Source organism: Mesoplodon bidens (genome assembly GCF_964165515.1).
Source record: "Mesoplodon bidens genome assembly, chromosome: 1".
NCBI lineage: Eukaryota > Metazoa > Chordata > Mammalia > Artiodactyla > Ziphiidae > Mesoplodon > Mesoplodon bidens.
Genome location: NC_138176.1, coordinates 168,293,906 through 168,312,852, shown reverse-complemented (window position 1 = coordinate 168,312,852; position 18,947 = coordinate 168,293,906). Strand labels below are relative to the sequence as shown.

Sequence of the window (18,947 nt, the reverse complement as noted above, 5' to 3'; positions counted from 1 at the left end):
TTTAAGACCTTAGAAGCCCAAAACATGTTCACAGTGTGGAACATCTTGTGTGAATATTGTAATACAGCAAGATTAAATTCCAGGCTTAGTTTCTGATCTTTTGTTTATTTTTACAGCTATGAAGATTTTTGTAACAACTAAAAACTCAAAAAACCAAGGAATTGAAGAAGCTTTGAAAAATCGTAATTTTACTGTAGAAAAGATGAGCGCTGAAATTAATGAGATCATTCGTGTATTACAACTCACTTCTTGGGACGAAGATGCCTGGGCCAGCAAGGTAAGTGTTATTGGGGGAGAAATAAGCAAAATCCCCTATTTTCCCTTCCTGGGAATGTGATTGTCTCGCATTTTTTCTTGTAATTGTGTGTAGCATAAGACTACTTAGATATTATGAAAGTATTTTCTTCTTTACTTTTGTAAAATAAAGGGTTATGGGTTACTTCCTGCTTTTGCCCTTTTCCTTTGCTCTGAGGTAGAACAAACAAATAGGTATGCAGGGTGAATGTTGGTTGAAAGCTGAGATGTGTAGCTTTTCCTTCAAGCTGGAGTCTCATGGATTGGGCTGGTGGAGGAATTCTGGTGTGGTGTACACTCCCCTGGGTGGGAGCCCTGCCTTTCATGTGGGTGGTTGTTGCTAGGTGACTAAGTAAGATACAGAATATGCCTATGACTGAATTTTATGGAAAACTTTTCTTAACCAATTTTTGACCCAGAGAAATCTACAAAGGAAACTCTTGACATTTCTAGATGTATCCCTTCATCATTCTGTTTTCCCTAAAGGGAGCTTAACTGAAATATTAGTTTTCACGTTTGTCAGTTAGTTTGAGGGGTCCCTTTACCCTTGGTCTAGAATTTCCTCTTGAATTCCAGAAGGGTTGGTGGATTCCTCCTAGAGCCCAGCAGCAGTGGTCTGAGGCGCTGCTGCTCTGGTCTGCTTCTCCTTGTCTAGTGATTGGGGACAGAGACACTTGGGTTTACACTTCCCTTGTAGGAGCCCAAGATGCAGGCAGTGGGGGGAACACATTGTCTCCAGGATCCAGCTTCCCCCACCATATGGACCCAAATGCTATCTCCAGGGCCACCCAGCAGGCTGGTAGCAGACTACAGAGGGGATATTGTAGTATGATTTCCACTGGGTGCCCAGTAGGGAGAGCTCTGTTTGTCCTCCGGGACACCTATAAGGTAAGGTCGAAGCTGGGACTAAAATCACCAGTCTCTCTTTTGTTGACCAGAAAGTTAAACTAAGAGTGGAGGAGAAATTAGTCAGCTTATCTTAACTATGGATTTGTTTTCAGAGGCATGAAGTTCTTGAACAAGTTCTAAGACTGTATTTTAAATCCATATTGTAAAATCATGTAACGTCTTTGATATTTTACTTAATTTTGCTTTTGCATATTTGATAACTTTCACTTCCCTGTTATGACTTCTTTATGCATCTTTTTTTTTGTTCTCTTGTTTGTTTTATTCTTTTTCTCACGTTTAGAAGGTAAGCTTTCTCTTGCCCTCTAGTTTCTTTTTTGCTTAAAAAGAGAAAAAGCATGTCTGTGAGGTTTTCTTGTGCTGTGTGCCGTGCCTCATTCCGTGTGCCGGTGTGTAACACTGTGCTTGAATATGCGTCAGAATTTGACTTAATACGGGACTCAGGGCTGTGCTGGGCAGACTGTTTGGCTCATGTGGAGCTGTGTCTTTGGGGAAAGCAAAAGGAAAGACATTACTATGGGATGTCAGGCTTTATGTATTTGGTGGGTGCTTTCCTCTCTTTGAGCAGGCTCCTGGGAACTGTTTTGGTCTGGTCATTCCCACTGACTTCATTTGAGGGGCAGATTTCCCCAGGTAGCTGGGTGACCCCTAAGTTACCAGTGGACCTTGCTCTTAGGAAAGGAAACTTCCAGCTGTTGCTATCTTCTGTATTTGCCTCTCCTACCAGTTTCCTTTGCAGGCTCTGGAATTTGACTTTTGGAGATGCATCATTGAGGTTTTAAGCCATAATGAAAATGGGTAGGCTAGAGAGTCTAGATGGGGCACCTGTCCTTCACAATAATCCTAGCATTAAAAATCAAAAGGAAAAAAGTCAGGTGTACCTAAAGTTTTTCCTAACTTCAGTACCTGGCTCACTGCATGTTCTGCTATCTATGCTGTGAATCAGCCGTCGTTCTCCATGATCTCATGTTCCCCTAATCTAATCTCTTTCCTTATTCTCTTCCCTTTGCTTCTAGCAGATGAGAAATAGTAAAAAAGAGAAGCAGGCCTTGCAACCTTAATGTTTCTCTATTTTTGGAGGGGAAAAGTCATCCATCAATTAGTAACTAAGTGTGACTGAGCTTTATTTTGTGCAAGTGCCGAGAGCTGCTTCTTTAAAAACCAAAACCAAAACCAAAACCAAAACCAAAACCAAAACCGTGGTCAGTTGAGTGTTTCAGGAGGAAGATTAGGCATTTGGGGGCATATACAAGGGAAATATAAACCTGGTGCCCACTGTGTACAGTCTAATAGCTCTCTCAGTGTTATGCTGATCTGGAAGGAACCAGACTGTTAGGATGCTGTAAAACTATCAGAATGAAAGGAAATAAATAAAATTAGTTCAGCTAAAAGAAGCTTAAGTACATAATGACATCAGAATGAGCAAGAAATGTTTATTTTTTAACTTCATTTTGCTTTTGTTTTACATTTACCTGACTCAAATATCAAAATGCTATAAAGGGACTTCCCTGGTGGCGCAGTGGTTAAGACTCTGTGCTCCCAATGCAGGAGGCCCGGGTTCAATCCCTGGTCAGGGAACTAGATCCCATATGCATGCTGCAACTAAGAGTTCACATGCCACAACTAAGGAGCCGGCGAGCCACAACTAAGACCTGGCACAACCAAATAAATAAATAAACAAACAAACAAATAAATAAATATTGAAAAATGCTATAAAAGGATATGTGTGACACAGCTCACTCTCATCCCCATCCCTATCCACTCTACCTCCCTTACTCCCTAAGAGTAATTGTTTTTATTAGTTGCAAGAATATTTAGAAAAAATTTTACCCTGAAAATGGAAATTGATAACTAGGGTTTGGTTATTTTTCAGTTTAGTAGCATTATGCATCTTTCATTGCTCAACTGTAAGCAGTGAATTAATCAGACCTTGTGTCTGCCTGTGACCCCTGGGTTCCCATTCTGTTTAATACATACGATATCTTTTACCTCCTCTCACCCCTACCAATAAAGAATTAACTTTGTCTTACCATACTTGTTTCATGCTTCCCCACTGGTGCAGTTTTCTCCTGGAAAGTGATGGTTCCTCTAGAAAAGTGGGGGAAGAAAGTAAGTGGAAAAAATTCTTGATAAAAGTACGTCTTGCCGAATAAGTTAAGATTTTAAAGAGGCAATGCAATAGCTGATTATTTTACGTTTTATACCTACATTCAAATGGCAGATTTACAAATTTATAAACACTTTGACTTTAAACACTTCATTTTATTTTGAAAATAAAAAATTTCCCCTCCTAAATCAACAACCATAATGATTATTAAAAACTATTTTAGCATTTTTCCTGGGAATACATTATGAGACAAAAGAATTTGGGGTTTAAACACAGTTCTAATTTTACCCTTTGTAAATTTAGCAATCTATATTTAATCTCTTTTTTTTTTGGTATTTATATTACTTGTATCTTGATGCATGCTGAGAATAAAGAGGAAGTGAAAACATTTTAAAAAGCATTTCATTGCTAAGAATTTTTGAACCCTATGTAGGTGTTCCTGTAACTGCATCTTGAGTCATTAGATACTATTATTTAGAATTCGTCCCTGTGGTTTGTCTCCTCCCACGGTGGGCCTAGGTTGGTGGTGGGTGAATGTAGTGAGTGACTCAGGTGTCTTGCACAGATTACTCTAGTCTACCAAAGAAGGAAATACTAGTTAGAACAGGCAATCCTATAATAACTTGCCCTTACTGCAGACTATTGAGGATTTAAGGGTTGATTTTTATTTCAGTTTTGAAAAAAATAAGGTTATATATGAGCTTTTTATGAGTCTTTTAGTATTCTATTATGCAGTATTAGTTTTAGTATTCTAGTATGCAGCTAATACAACAAAGGATTTGTCTTTTGGAGTTTGAGATAAATAGTTAATTTAGGCATTTATAGTATTTTATCCTCTCCCCCAGCCAAAGGAGAAAAGCCCGACATGTTACAGGAATTGACATTTCTCTTCTGATCCAAGTGATCTTTTAGTTGGTATAACTGATTGTGTGTGCATAGGTGGCACAGAAGCACTGAGAAAGTATTCTTGGAGATGAGGAACTGATGCCTGGGAGGGTAGATTGCCTGAAGGCTCAGGGCTAGATGACTTTCTCTCAAAGGTTAAATGTAGTTTATAAGATTTTGTTCTACGGCCCAATTTATCTTTCCAAAAACATCTTTGTTTAAAACACAGACTTGAGGGTAGAAATGTGGTCAAGAATGGGCTGGAGTGGGAAGGGTGGGGGTGGGAGGTGTTAGTGGAAAAGGGAGAGTAGCTTGGGCAGTGAATGAGAGGGGGTCCTTAGTCCCAAATTTAAAATTTTCAAGAATGGGAATGCAGAAGCTCACTTTCCCTACCGCAGTTCCTCTTGATCGTCTGTGGGAGGAACTCAGTGGTTCTTGGTATTATTCAGTGTTCTTTAGGTCTGGCTTTATATTAAATTTCAGAAGTGTTTCAGTTCCTGGAAAAGCATGTAAAAAGGAGTCTTTTAGGTTGTCCTTCTGACTTTTGGTATATGTGGCAGAGTGCCAAGGCACTATGGTTTTTCTCATTTAAAACCTGAACTCATCAGAGTTTTACAGTAAAAGGGACCAGAGCAGGAGGGTATCAGATCCCTGACAGCTGTCCCCAAAGTTACATGACTAGATCTGGTCTTTTTTATATTCACTCTTAAAAAACAACAACAACAACAACAAAAACAGAGAAGAGATTGGTGGAGACTTTTCTTGTTCCCAAATTTGAGATTTTACAGAGAACAGTACTTATCGAGGGTACAGTTTTTTTCTCTTCTATTTCATACCCAGAGTGTATTCTGAGTACTTAAACCTACGTGACAAGGTTTAACAAAAAGCTTTATGGTACATAGTGTAGTTGACCCCAGAGTTATGATTATTTTTACCCTTTATAAATATATCTCAAAATTGCTTCTTAGTCCTAGTTGTTCATTGAATTTGTTTATATTATAGCCAGTGTTAGTATACTTCTTTTGTTGCTTATGTCAGAATTCTGTCAATTCCATAACAAACACTGCCCTTCAAAAGAAATTCTTATGAGATTCTTAGGAGACCAAAATATTTGTTCCCATAGACATTTTTGCTTTTAATAGATATGACATTAAAATGTATTGTGTTTAAATGATTCTTTACAATTTGCTCTATTCCAGAAAGAATTTAAGGTGGCCCTCTCAGTGACTGTTTTAAATCTCCAAAATTGTCTAAAATTCATGCTATTAAAAACTTTGGTAACTAATTGAAATTCCCAGAGTAAAAATGCAGCTTCATTGCAAATTTGCCATTGATTATTTTTAGGAGAAAATGAGCATCTCTTAATGTTAAGTTCTTGATATTCTCACATCTGATACTTAGGACTAAATTAGTCACATCCTGAGAATCAGATTCTTTTCTTGAAGCATGGTGACCACGCTTTATTAGGGAGAAAAAAGCAGTGACTTTTGAGGATGCTGAATAGAGCAAAACCAGTTTTTCTGTTGTGTTTCAAATCATTTTGGGGCAGTGGAGAATAAAAGCAGTTATTTAGGTTAGTGAGGATTATAAATTTGATTTATAGAGCTAAGTTCCTGGGCAGTATTAACCAAGCCAGAATTGGCAAGGCAAAAGATTTGCTTTACTGTAAAAGGTTAGTGGAATCTTTGGCAACTCTCTTTGGTAAAAGAAAAAAATTCTTGAATTTCATCTAATAGAAAATAATGAGGTTTGAGATCAAACTGTGTTTCTATGGCTGAGCCCCTTAATTTATAAAATTAAATTACATTAAAAATTGAAGTTCAATGAAGCAATGAGGGAAAAAATGCCTAAAATAGAACCTAACATGTAGGAAGTGCTCAATTAAGATTAGTTTCCTAACTAGTAGCCTTTAATGCTAGAATAGACACTGAAAAATTTCTGATCTTTGTTTCCCCTTGAAATGAGATTTTTGAAATGTTATAAGTATCTATTATTTTTCTTCACTGAAAATATGTATATTAGAGAAATGGTTATTAATAGATTTTAAATTAAGTATTTTTCCATGGCTATAATTTCTCTTCTTCAGAGTGTGCACAATACTTCCTAGGTGAGAGATCATGAATTTTTTTTTTTAATCTGTATCTAGACAAAGTCCTATAACTGGTATTAGACCTTAAAGGCTATCTGACTTTCTGAGGTTGGGTGTTGCCTGTAACTCTCTTTAAAAAGATATTTATTTGGGCCTTGCTAATTTGGAATTAAGCTAAAGTTGACTTTTGAAGACAAGGTTTGCTGTCCAGATTAATTTGAACTAGATGAAGGAAGAGCAAATATTTAAACCATTTGAGAATCAAAGCACTTTAAAAATGCCACTTGTCTACTTACAGTACTAATTACAGATGGATTTTGAAATAGATCCTCTTATGACTGCCTTTTATTGATAGATAGCTATCATAATTTCATATAACTTGATAATAAAAATATTTTATTTCCATTTTTTCAGTAATTTAGTTCACTTCTTTTCAGTTGCCATGGCTGAGAATTTGTTATTTAGAGACTTAGATAGCCAAATCTGTATCTGTTTAGATGGGGAAAGAGGGAGTCCAAAGCTGAGAGTCCTGTAATTTGAATAGGTACTTTGGAAAAGCTGGGGTCAGGCTGCTGACCTTAAGCCTAATTATGAGTGCTTCCAATGCTTATTGGTGCTGCTGCTGGGTTTTGTTTGAATTGGAAGTGGGGATGCTCCTAGTGCCCCCATGTGGAAAACTGGTGGCACCACACCTTGAAGAACCCCGGTTTGCAGGACTGGAAAGGGATTTAAGGCGTTGCCTAGAGTTTCAGAGGTTAACTCTGTGCTTTGATGGATGGACTCTGTAAGAGCCAGTTCCCTAAGCAAAAGGGAGAGAGGCTGTCTTTTAAGGTGTTAAATAGACTTAAGAGATGGCCAGTCTGTCAGTTGTGAGGATGGGTACGTGCATATTTGTTATATTGTTTTCTGTATATCTATTTACTTAAAAAACTTTATTAAAATATATGTATATTTTTAAAGTGATTAGTCTGTTGTTTGGACTTCTCATGCTATAATCCTGGGAGATTTTATGCTAGTTTTATGCAAGTCAATAAATTGAGACCCACTTATTTTATCCTGCCTCTTCTTCCAGCTTAGGGACGGTAAGGGAACTAAGGATGAGGAGTGGCAGGGAAGGCCCGAAAGACACTTCTTTCTTGTATTACACTTGGTGGTTTATTTGTGGAATTAAAACTAAATTGCTAGATGAAGATTTTCAGTTTTCTTCCAGCCAGTAATTCCAGGTTTTTCAGATTAAACATAGTGAAACATTAAGCAGTGTGTGTATATTTCAAAACAAGATGTAGAAGAACTGTGGTTTGTGGTACCACATGCTAATGAGGCTTCCCTGAAGCTGGGAGAGCTTTGGCAGGGCTGCAGTAGATGATTGTTGACTAGTGGAAAGGCTGATAATGAGGCATGTGACAAGAGGGCTTTTTCCGGCTGAAGACATTGAACATCTTTTGGCTTGAGCAGTTTTACCAGTTTTCACAGTTTAGCAATAGGGAGACTAGGAAACAGAATTAACTGAAGATTTGCATGCAAGATGCTGCATTTTGACAGAAATAAGCGTTATGGTGTGATGAGAATATTTTTAAGGCTGTTGTAGGACTACCGTAGCTATTGTATGTTAATGGTGTAACTTCTGTCTTACTTTGTATCATGGTATCTTAGTTTTTGCAAAGAAAATACTTGTGGTATTTTTCTTCAAAAGGACACTGAAGCCATGAAGAGAGCGTTGGCCTCCATAGACTCCAAACTGAACCAGGCTAAAGGTTGGCTCCGTGACCCCAGTGCCTCCCCAGGTAATCCTCTGGTTCTACTTTTCTGATAGATACAGCAAAAAGCTAAAAACCAGGCAAACAAAAGAAAAAGAAAAAAAAAGAAAAATCATTCATAATCTCATGATCCTGAGATAACTACTGGAACATTTAGGGGCATACTCCATTCTCTGATAGTTTTGACTAATTGAAGTATTACTGGTCCTTAAAAGGATGAAGGGCATAGACTACCTCTCATCACGGAGGAATAAAGCAAAGTGAACTGGGCATTCTTTGCCAAATTATTGGTTCACCCCTTCCCTGAATCAGAAAGGTAACTATTTTGAATGAAAGCTCTTCTTTTCTAGTTCCCGTTGGGCAGATTTCCATTTACGTCAACAGAGTACTTAATTAAGCAGATGAAATGATGATGCTAATGAGAATTGGGAAGCAAAGTTGACTTGTATAAAGATAAGACCCAAATAGGTTATTGAGCTAGGCATTATGGATTTTCTAATCTAATATTTATTCAGTTTTAGATTAATATTTGAATGAATGTGAAAAGCCTAATAGAGTTTAGAGCCGTTGAGTACTATATTGAATTGTTAGAGCCTACTTTCATCATTCACATGCTTACCACAAACTGTTTATTATCTCCAGATGGGTGTGGTTTCTAGGATCTTTTTGAGCAGTCTCTGTGGTTAAAACCTCACCCTATGGTTGTAAGGGCAGTGCTTGGCTGTTAGCTATCAGATGTATTGCCTTCTATTCACTTGTCTTGTCATTTAAAATCATCCATTCCTTCATGAATGAAATGACTTGTAAAGCATCCTTTCTAAATAATTAATGGATCAACAATGTAGATATTGAACAGCTCTCTCTCTCTCTCTCTCTCTCTCTTTTTTTTTTTTGGCTGCTCCACCTGGCTTGAGGAATCTCAATTCCCCGACCAGGGATCGAACCCAGGCCACGGTAGTGAAAGCCTGGAATCCTAACCACTAGGCCACCAGGGAACTCCCTTGAAAATCTCTTTGTTTTAGGTGATGCTGGTGAACAGGCCATCAGGCAGATCTTAGATGAAGCTGGAAAAGTTGGTGAACTCTGTGCAGGCAAAGAACGCAGGGAGATCCTGGGAACCTGCAAAATGCTAGGGCAGATGACTGATCAAGTGGCTGACCTCCGAGCCAGGTAAAGTTCCTCTGCTCTCACCAGAGCAGTAGTGATAACAGTTGGGATCTCGCTCCTGATGGAGTGATTCAGAAAGCAAGTTTCTGTGAATTTTACTGAGTTCTCTTTGGCTAATAGATAACGTAGATATTATATTCTACTAATTCTTTTGAGATTGGAGTGAATTTTCCTTTTGTTGAACTTTTTTTTTTTTTTTTTTTTTTTTGCGGTACACGGGCCTCTCACTGTTGTGGCCTCTCCCGTTGCGGAGCACAGGCTCCGGACACGCAGGCTCAGCGGCCACAGCTCACGGGCCCAGCCGCTCCGCGGCACGTGGGATCCCCCCGGACCGGGGCACGAACCCGCATCCCCTGCATCGGCAGGCGGCCCCTCAACCACTGCGCCACCAGGGAAGCCCTGTTGAACTTTTAAAAACTGTAGATGCCTTATCGTAAAGTTGAAATTGAAATCTGTTTTTTTAGTTTCTAGCCATAGGCTTATGAAAAATAAGGTGCATAGATATCTTTTATGAAGGCTGAATAGAAAAAAAACATAAAGAGTGAAAACGTTGGAATTATTTCACATATCATTTAAAAAATCAGTTAAATAGATTAACTTCTACGTTGGTCATTTCTAGGCTCTTTTGAGTTTCTATTTCATCATTATTCATTTGGTTTTATAATTCTTTTACCTATTTCTTACCCACCTCAAGTCTTGGCTTTTAGGATCCATCCCCATTCCCCCAAATTAAATATGTATAGTTTGCTATTAAGAAAACTCAGTATAATATAGGTTTGTTTGGAACTCATACATATAGTTAATGAAGTTCTAAAAGATTCTTATCTTTATGGAATTTTATAGTATGGACATTGTGAAAAATTGAGGTATGATGACACACTAGTATAAATGAAATTTAATTTTGCCTCAAGATTGTCATGAAACATCTTGAGATAATTGGAATACAGTATAGGGTCTCCCTACAAACTAAGGCTTCAGGAACACACCTTGACGTGTTGCACACCATTACACCTAGCCTCAAATGTATTAACATAATGGACTTAAGAATATAGTTCTTAAAGGAGTGGTTCCTGACCTTTCTTGGACCAAGGTCATTTTTATAATTTGATGAAAGCCATTAATCTCTACCTAAAAAGATACATATAAACATGCCCACACAATATTATATGTAATTTCCAGAGGTTCCTGGATTCACTGTAGCCCTGGAAGCTCCACAGGCTTCAGGTTAAGAGCCTTTACCTTAAAGGGAAGAGGGAACAGCATAAATAAATGTGATCTCATTGAGTGCAGTGGGCCTTTTCTCTGGCTGTGAAGCAGTCTCCTCTGCCATGAGCATGCCAAGAACTTTACAGAAAGGACAAAAAAGAAGTTCTGTTCCCATTTGGAGAAATGCCAATGCAGTTTGACAAGATTCTTGGCTCTTCTGATTTCTCACTGCTGGCTCTTTTGTCTGCAGCCTTTTCACAGTGTGGTAGACAGTTTTCAGTTGGAATTCTCAAATACACAGTTGTATGTATTTAAAATGAGAAAGATGAATCTGAGCAAGAGAACGAGGTAGTTGCTGTACAGGATCGACCATAAATCTGTAAAGAGAAAAGGATGGAACAGTGAGGAGCCCCGATGGGCCTGCTTCACACTGGAGTCTGCAATAGCCTTTCATAATGAAAGATTACAAAGCTGTCTCCTTGTTATCCTTTCTTAAATATGCCTAGCTTTCTAACAGCTTAGTGGCTGAAACTCAGTAACAGTTTCCTCTTTGGTATTCTTCTATTCAGTCACCTAGAGTTTCTAGGGTTGTAAGTATATATTTTCCCCTCCATGGTGCTCAAACTTTTTATTTTGAATGAAAAATTATGCAGCCCATAAATATTTTTACTTTTTCACAGTTGGACTCTTATAAAAACAATGTTCCTCATAATGAATTACGAGATTTGAAGGAAAAAAGCAAATTAAAACATGAAAAGTATATTTCCAAAAGTCTTAGACTCCTCTGCCATGTAAAAGGGAGGTGTCAAGTACAAGTAAAAGGTATATATATATATACCTGGCAGTAAATATTATTGAGTTCACTACCTCAAATATTGGTATACATGAAAACCATATAAATTTAAAAAGAGGATAGATAGAAGAATGACAAAACCATACTATTATTAAGGGAAGCAAAGATGTTTTGTAGTTTATCCTAAAATCAGAAACTCAGGTTATGATGATCAGCCATTCCATTCAACCAAATGATAAAGTTGCCACCCCTATCATTGAGTTTACCAGGCTGGGTGGATTCAAAAATATGAGTATAAAAAGATGGCAAATCTTACTTTGCTATGACCTGGGAAGTCTCTTACAAAGGGAAAACAAATTTCTACTAACTCACATCATTTTTTTGTAGTAGCAGCATACCACTTCTGAGAGAGGAAAAGAGTGAAATTAGTTCTTTAGGAACATGATGAGAAATAATGGTTTCTTGTCCCTGTGTGCCCTTTTCCCTAAGTACTATCTGGTTTTGATACTTATAGGTTGCATAGGAGTGGAAGGTAGATATTTAAGATTACCATTAGGTTATGATAATGACAATTCTGTAATAATAATAGTTACATACGTGTATTGCTTTATTGCCAAAGTATTTTCAAGTATTTCTTTTTGCTTGACGCCACTCTGTTTGATAAGCAGGGCCAGTATTATTACCTACCCACCCCTCATTTTCTAAGTTAGATAACTGAAGCCCAAGGAAGTTAAACATTGTACCCAAGGTTCCTCAGGTTAGCAGGAGCCAGGATTTGAACAGACATCTACTTGGTCCCAGTGTGGTGTGCTTTCAGTAGCACTATGTGTGCTGCCTCCTGAAACATTTTCAATGTATACTTGCCCATAAATAAGATAATCTAATGGGCTGTTTATTTCTAAAGCATACGTACTGTGGTAACAAAACCCTCCATAGCAATAAGATCACAAGCACATTTACCCCCTGAAGATTAGGTTTGATTATGTAATCACCACCAGGAGGAAAATCATTATTATCAAAATGTGCAAGTCTGGTCTTTAAAGTGGTTATGCAGTTCCTTTTTTTTTTTTTTTTTTTTTTTTCTCGGTACGCGGGCCTCTCACTGTTGTGGCCTCTCCCGTTGCGGAGCACAGGCTCTGGATGCGCAGGCTCAGTGGCGATGGCTCACGGGCCCAGCCGCTCCGTGGCATGTGGGATCTTCCCGGACCGGGGCACGAACCCGTGTCCCCTGCATCGGCAGGTGGAATCTCAACCACTGCGCCACCAGGGAAGCCCGGTTATGCAGTTCCTTGAAGCTACTGTGTATTATTTTTAAGAGCAAAGGAGAAATTAGATGGTTTGGGGGTTTTGCTTTGTCTCTCTCTGTGTTTCCTTGTGTTATCGCAGATTTAGTAGAAAAGGAAAAGGACAAACATGTTAGTAAAAGAACATATACTGTGCTTTTAGTAATATTTTGCCATTAAGAATTTGAGAGAGTACAACAGCAGCATCTATCTGTTTGAGCAGAGGACAAGGAGCCTCACCGGTGGCCATGCAGAAAGCCCAGCAGGTGTCTCAGGGTCTGGATGTGCTCACAGCAAAAGTGGAAAATGCAGCCCGCAAGCTGGAAGCCATGACCAACTCAAAGCAGAGCATTGCGAAGAAGATTGATGCTGCTCAGGTAGTGATGATGATTTTTAGGAAGGGTGGGAAATAAAGGAGAAAGAGAAATGTTCCATAAATATCCTGTATCCCTCTCCCCCTAATTTTCTATGGGTGGATAATGGGTGTTTCTAAGTGATGACTGATACACAGTAGTTGCCAATGTTAACACGTCCCCTACCGCCACAGGCTTAAGGCTAATGTTTATCCATATTTTGAAATAGAGATCTTAATTTTGAATACTTCAGTTAGTTAAAAGTAAGCATTCTGAGTACCATTCTCCTAGCTCCTGATGGAGATTACAGTATGTTAAAACTGTTCTTCATCTCAGAATTCACAACTGTGTTTGGTCATAGCAATGTAAAAGGGTTAAAACATTCTGATATTACTCTACTGTAAAATGATTTTCAAGCATTTCATGAAGAAACATAAATGTTTAAGAAACTGAAGAATTAATAAGGTGTGATTAATTCAAAGATAAAGCTCATGAAGATATTTTATCCTAATGAGAAAGAAAAAATCATTTTTAGAAAGATGAAGGGGGACTTCCCTGGCGGTCCAGTGGTTAAGACTCCGAGCTTCCACTGCAGGGGGCATGGGTTCGATCCCTGGTCTGGGAACTAGGATCCTGCATGCTGCATGTGCAAATATTAATATCTCTATAAATAAATAAATAAATAGCTGAAGGATTGATTTGGTTTTGCCTGAGTAAGAACTGATGTAAAATAATAAGGACCAGCATTATAAAAACAATTGCTGGTATGCCTTATGATTACTTTTGAAATATTTCTGATGGTCTTGTTTTGTAATATTGGTTCATTAGTAGATCACACTGTGCTTCTTTTCTATTTCTGTGTGTGTAGAATTGGCTTGCAGATCCAAATGGTGGACCAGAAGGAGAAGAACAGATTCGAGGGGCTTTGGCTGAAGCTCGGAAAATAGCAGAATTATGTGATGATCCTAAAGAGAGAGATGACATTCTACGTTCTCTTGGAGAAATATCTGCTCTGACTTCTAAATTAGCAGATCTACGAAGACAGTATGTATTTAATCAATTAAATTGTCCTTTAATCTCTCTCTTTTTCCCCCTAAGCACATATATAGTTGAAATTCATAGGTTAAATGCACATATGATACTCTTCCATTGTCTTCTTATTGATTCTGTGTGACGTGGTGAGGGCAGATATTTTTAAATTAATAATTTTAGGGTACTAAGAACTATTTTTTTAAAAAATATTTTTAAGAGATTTTTTTAAAAATTATTTATTTATTTATTTATTTATTTGGCTGCCCCCGGGTCTTCGTTGCGGCATGAAGGATCTAGTTCCTTGACCAGGAATTGAACCTGGGCCCCCTGCATTGGGAGCACAGAGTCTTAGCCACTGGACCACCAGGGAAATCCCTGAGATCCATTTTTTAAAATTTCTAAGCTAGGACGTACTACTACACCATGTTTGTGACTTGTCTGTTTCCCAGGCACATGAGGAAAATAACTTTTGTGGCTAGCTATGAAAAGCTTTGTGTGTGTGTGTGTGTGTCGGGATGGGATGGGGAGGCCTAAGAAGATAGTTTCTTCCTTGACCAGCAGTGTTACTTCTTATGTAGCAATTATAAAAGATCCTTAAATATAACATCCTCACTGCAGGTTCTTCTCTTAAGGGGATTTTTTTTTTTTTAATCGGTGAGACAGATAAGGCTTTCATAGCATCTACTTTGATTGTATAGAAAAGAAGTGTCACTTTCTCCTTTTGAAAGATGTTTTTCTGTCTTTAAAAAAAACCAACTGCATCATATGCTAAAAGAACATTAAAAAAATATACAACGGCAAAAGTAAGAGTTGCTTCTTTCCCACCTCAGTCTTCCAGTCACTTCTCCAGGAATAACCATAGTCAAGTTTCTTGTGAGATTCAACTTTTCATTTAACTTGTGTATTTCACTCCCTATTCTTCCACAGGAGAGTGCCTAACCTTTTTCCAAAGAGGTACTTTAGAGTCCTTTCAAATCTTGTATTGGCTAAGAGACCAACGTTAGCTAAGAAAGCAAACTTCTGCCTCAGGCCTTGAAATAGGAATGGGTGGGAGCAGGGTGGACATAACTTTAGGCAGGAGGTTGTGGTGATAGAGAGCAGCTTAAGTAATAGCTCGAGTTTGATTCTATATCAAGCTCAATCATTTGGGGGGGTCACTATTTTATACCCCAAATATAAAATTATGTAGGTGGGAAAATGTATAATTGGACAATTGTAAAATAATATATGTCTACAAATTTTGGTCTCTGTTCATTAATATTAGCTAATTAATATAGTCTTTACATTTTTACTAGATTTAAAAATACTCAGAGGAGGAAACTATGTTCTCAGGATCCTAACACAAGTCCATTTACATAGCAGGCACTCATTAATGTTTCTTAATGATGAAGAGAGAATTAATGATAATAGTGATAACAGCAGACCAAGTTTGGTCACATGCTATCATTACTTATTCCTATTATCTATCTATCAATCTATCTATCTATCCATCTATCTATCTGTCTATCTAAAACTTCCTGGCAGCAGGAGTAGCTATGGTCAGAACCATAGTAATTACCTTCTTTATCCAGCTTTATAATGGAGAAAGTATGAAAGTTTAGAATCATAAAGGAACTCTTAAGATAGTATCTAGATGAGTCATTCTGTCTGGTAGACTAATATTTGCATTTTTATCGGTGAGCCAGATATGATTATCCTGAAGTTTACTTTTCTATGACCTAGTGGACTTGAGATATAAAATGAGTCAGACTTGAGATGGCAGACTCAGGGGTCAGCTAACCTAGTGATGACTGATCGAGGTCAGCTTACCAAATGGTTGAGCTTGGTTGAGCCAGACTGACCAAACTCATATTTAACTACAACATATTTAACTGTCTTAACGAGGCAAAACAATCAGAATTTATATTATTAATTTCTTATTTAGGGGTCAAATAGATAAATCCCTCTCCTTTCAAACCAAGTTAATAATAATCATTAGCAGTTTGTCATCTCATTAGCATTTGTATTAGCAATTAAGTCATCTCAATGTAAAGAGTGTCTTTGTGTGACAGGATGGCTGTTTTTTCCTCTGCAGGGGAAAAGGAGATTCCCCAGAGGCCCGAGCATTGGCCAAACAGGTGGCCACGGCCCTACAGAACTTGCAGACCAAAACCAACAAGGCGGTGGCCAACAGCAGACCTGCCAAAGCAGCTGTCCACCTTGAGGGCAAGATTGAGCAGGCACAGCGGTGGATTGATAATCCCACAGTGGATGACCGGGGAGTTGGTAAGGTCATCACTGCACTTAATCCTCATTAAACTTATTTCAGTGAAGATAAGCAAGTTGTTGATAGAGATCCTGTACCATCTGTAATTAGGTACAGAAGGGGTTCTTTAGCCACTGGTGAGTAAGTCATTCCACAGTGTGACTCCATCTCCAAATGTAGCCAATAAATTTCCTGTGATTTAATCAAGAAATATTAATAAATAAGTGATTTTGCTGCAGGCAAATAGAAAAGTCCTCAGGTTGCAGCTGAAACTTTGAGCTAATTATTTCCAGTCTATGTATACTTTCATTCTGTTGTATTTCTGTTATTACGGTCCTTAGTAAGTTCACAGTTAAATATAATTTTTGAAAATAAGTAAAAGACACTTAACTACCAAGGTTGTTTTCAGTTGTGAGGGCTCCTGTATCACACAATCACCTGTAGAATTGATAACCTAAAATTTTGATTTTTGAGAGATTTTAGGAATGGATCTATAAGAATTTAGGTCGTATTATGATAGCAAGCCTGTTGAAGCTGAAAGATCTATTTATTTCATTTGCTGTATTCATTGGAAAAAGATAAAAATTTTTTTTTTTTTGCAGTACACGGGCCTCTCACTGTTGTGGCCTCTCCCGTTGCGGAGCACAGGCTCCGGACGCGCAGGCTCAGCGGCCATGGTTGACGGGCCCAGCCGCTCCGCGGCATGTGGGATCTTCCCAGACCGGGGCACGAACCCGTGTCCCCTGCATCGGCAGGCAGACTCTCAACCACTGCGCCTTAGGGAAGCCCAAGATAAAATTTTTAATTGGTGATTCCCAGTGTTGGGGAATCAGGCAGACATATAATTTACTGGTGGAGGAATAAATTGGTACAAATTTTCTGAGTGGCAATTTGGAATTATATGTCTAGAGCTTTAAATAAGTTCATACCCATTGACTCAGCAATTTGACTTACAGGAATTTATTCTTAAAATAATTAGAGATGTTTCTAAGGAGTTACATATGAGAATATGTAAATAGCCTACATATATTAATAATATTAACAATTATGGTTCATATGATAAAATGTTGCATAGAGTTTAGATCATGATTTTTGAATAATATTTAATGATGTAGAAAAATGCTCACCTTAAATAAAAAGAAGCAAGGAGTAAAAGTTAATGTATAGTATGATCCCGGTTTTGTAAAAGAGAAATGTATGTATGTGTAGGAGCATGCAGTGCATTCAAAAAGACTGGAAGGAAATGTTCAAATATATCAGTCTCCAAGTGATGGGATTATGGGTGGTTTATATTTTTTTACGTTTTTTATATTTCCCCAGTTTTTTGTCTTGATAGGGGAAAAAAACCCACTAACCCCATTAAATGTATTATTAAGAAAAGAAATCCTTACCAGAATGGCACAGTGGTTGGCTTCTCCTGGTCTATGTAGTTTCAGTGTTTTCCTCTTGGTGCAGGTCAGGCTGCCATCCGAGGGCTTGTGGCCGAAGGTCATCGTCTGGCAAATGTCATGATGGGGCCTTATCGCCAAGATCTTCTTGCAAAGTGTGACCGAGTGGACCAGCTGACGGCCCAGCTGGCTGACCTGGCTGCCAGAGGGGAAGGGGAGAGTCCTCAGGCGAGAGCCCTTGCATCTCAGCTCCAAGACTCTTTAAAGGTAGAACTTGGGAGCACATATCATTACATTTCTTTCTTTTTTTTTTTTTTTAATAAATTTATTTATTTAATTTTTGGCTGCGTTGGGTCTTCGTTGTTGCGCGCAGGCTTTCTCTAGTTGTGGCGAGCGGGGGCTGCTCTTCATTGCAGTGCGCGGGCTTCTCATTGCGGTAGCTTCTCTTGTTGCGGAGCTCGGGCTCTAGGCGCATGGGCGTCAGTAGTTGTGGTTCACGGGCTTCAGTAGTTGTGGCATGCGAGCTCAGTAGTTGTGGCTCACGGGCTGTAGAGCTCAGGCTCAGTAGTTGTGGCGCATGGGCTTAGTTGCTCCGCAGCATGTGGGATCTTCCTGGACCAGGGCTCAAACCCATGTCCCCTGCACTGACAGGCGGATTCTTAACCACTGCGCCACCAGGGAAGTCCCTCATTACATTTCTTATGCTTACTATTATTCAAAAACTAGGAGGGAGAGTTTTAAAAAAATATAATTTCTTGAGTCTAGGGAAAGTGAAAATGGTGTGATCAAGAATATAAGGAGGGGCTTCCCTGGTGGCGCAGTGGTTAAGAATCCGCCTGCCAATGCAGGGGACACGGGTTTGAGCCCTGGTCCAGGAAGATCCCACATGCTGCAGAGCAACTAAGCCCATGTGTCACAACTACTGAGCCTGTGCTCTAGAGCCTGCGAGCTGCAACTACTGAGCCCGCGTGCCGCTACCGAAGCCCACACGCCTAGAGCCCAAGCTCCACAGGAAGAGAAGCCACTGCAATGAGAAGCCTGCACACCGCAACGAAGAGTAGCCCCTGCTTGCCACGACTAGAGAAAGCCTGTGCACAGCAACGAAGACCCAACGCAGCCAAAAATTAAATAAATAAATTAATTAAAAAAAAAAGAATATAAGGAAATCCAGAGCTTATTAAGGAAAAGCTTACTAGTGTGTCATAGCAATTAAAATTGTGTTTCTCAAGCTTCACTCAGTCGAGGGCTCTTTCATATTTGCTCTACCATGTATCACCTATACTTTTTTATTTAGTCAGTATTTTTCTTAAAATGAACTCCTTTTTTAAACTTTATTTAAAAGAAAACTTTATAAAAATCCTGAAATCAGGAGTTTGAGTTAGTTATATTTTTTCTAATATTCTGTAAAAGAAACACACAATTATTAAAATAAAAACATTTGT

The 18,947-nt window shown here is 38.6% G+C and overlaps 1 protein-coding gene across 2 annotated transcripts in view; it reads left to right on the top strand.

Moving 5' to 3' along the window:
* Positions 1–18,947, top strand: part of VCL (vinculin) — a 99,661-nt gene that overhangs the window by 58,731 nt on the left and 21,983 nt on the right. For both annotated transcript variants that reach the window (XM_081244793.1, XM_081244794.1), the window contains exons 6-12: positions 117–277; positions 7,975–8,065; positions 9,061–9,208; positions 12,711–12,864; positions 13,709–13,884; positions 15,947–16,137; positions 17,573–17,772. In XM_081244793.1, the coding sequence (XP_081100919.1) occupies positions 117–277; positions 7,975–8,065; positions 9,061–9,208; positions 12,711–12,864; positions 13,709–13,884; positions 15,947–16,137; positions 17,573–17,772 (1,121 nt within the window). The remainder of the gene's footprint in view (positions 1–116; positions 278–7,974; positions 8,066–9,060; positions 9,209–12,710; positions 12,865–13,708; positions 13,885–15,946; positions 16,138–17,572; positions 17,773–18,947) is intronic.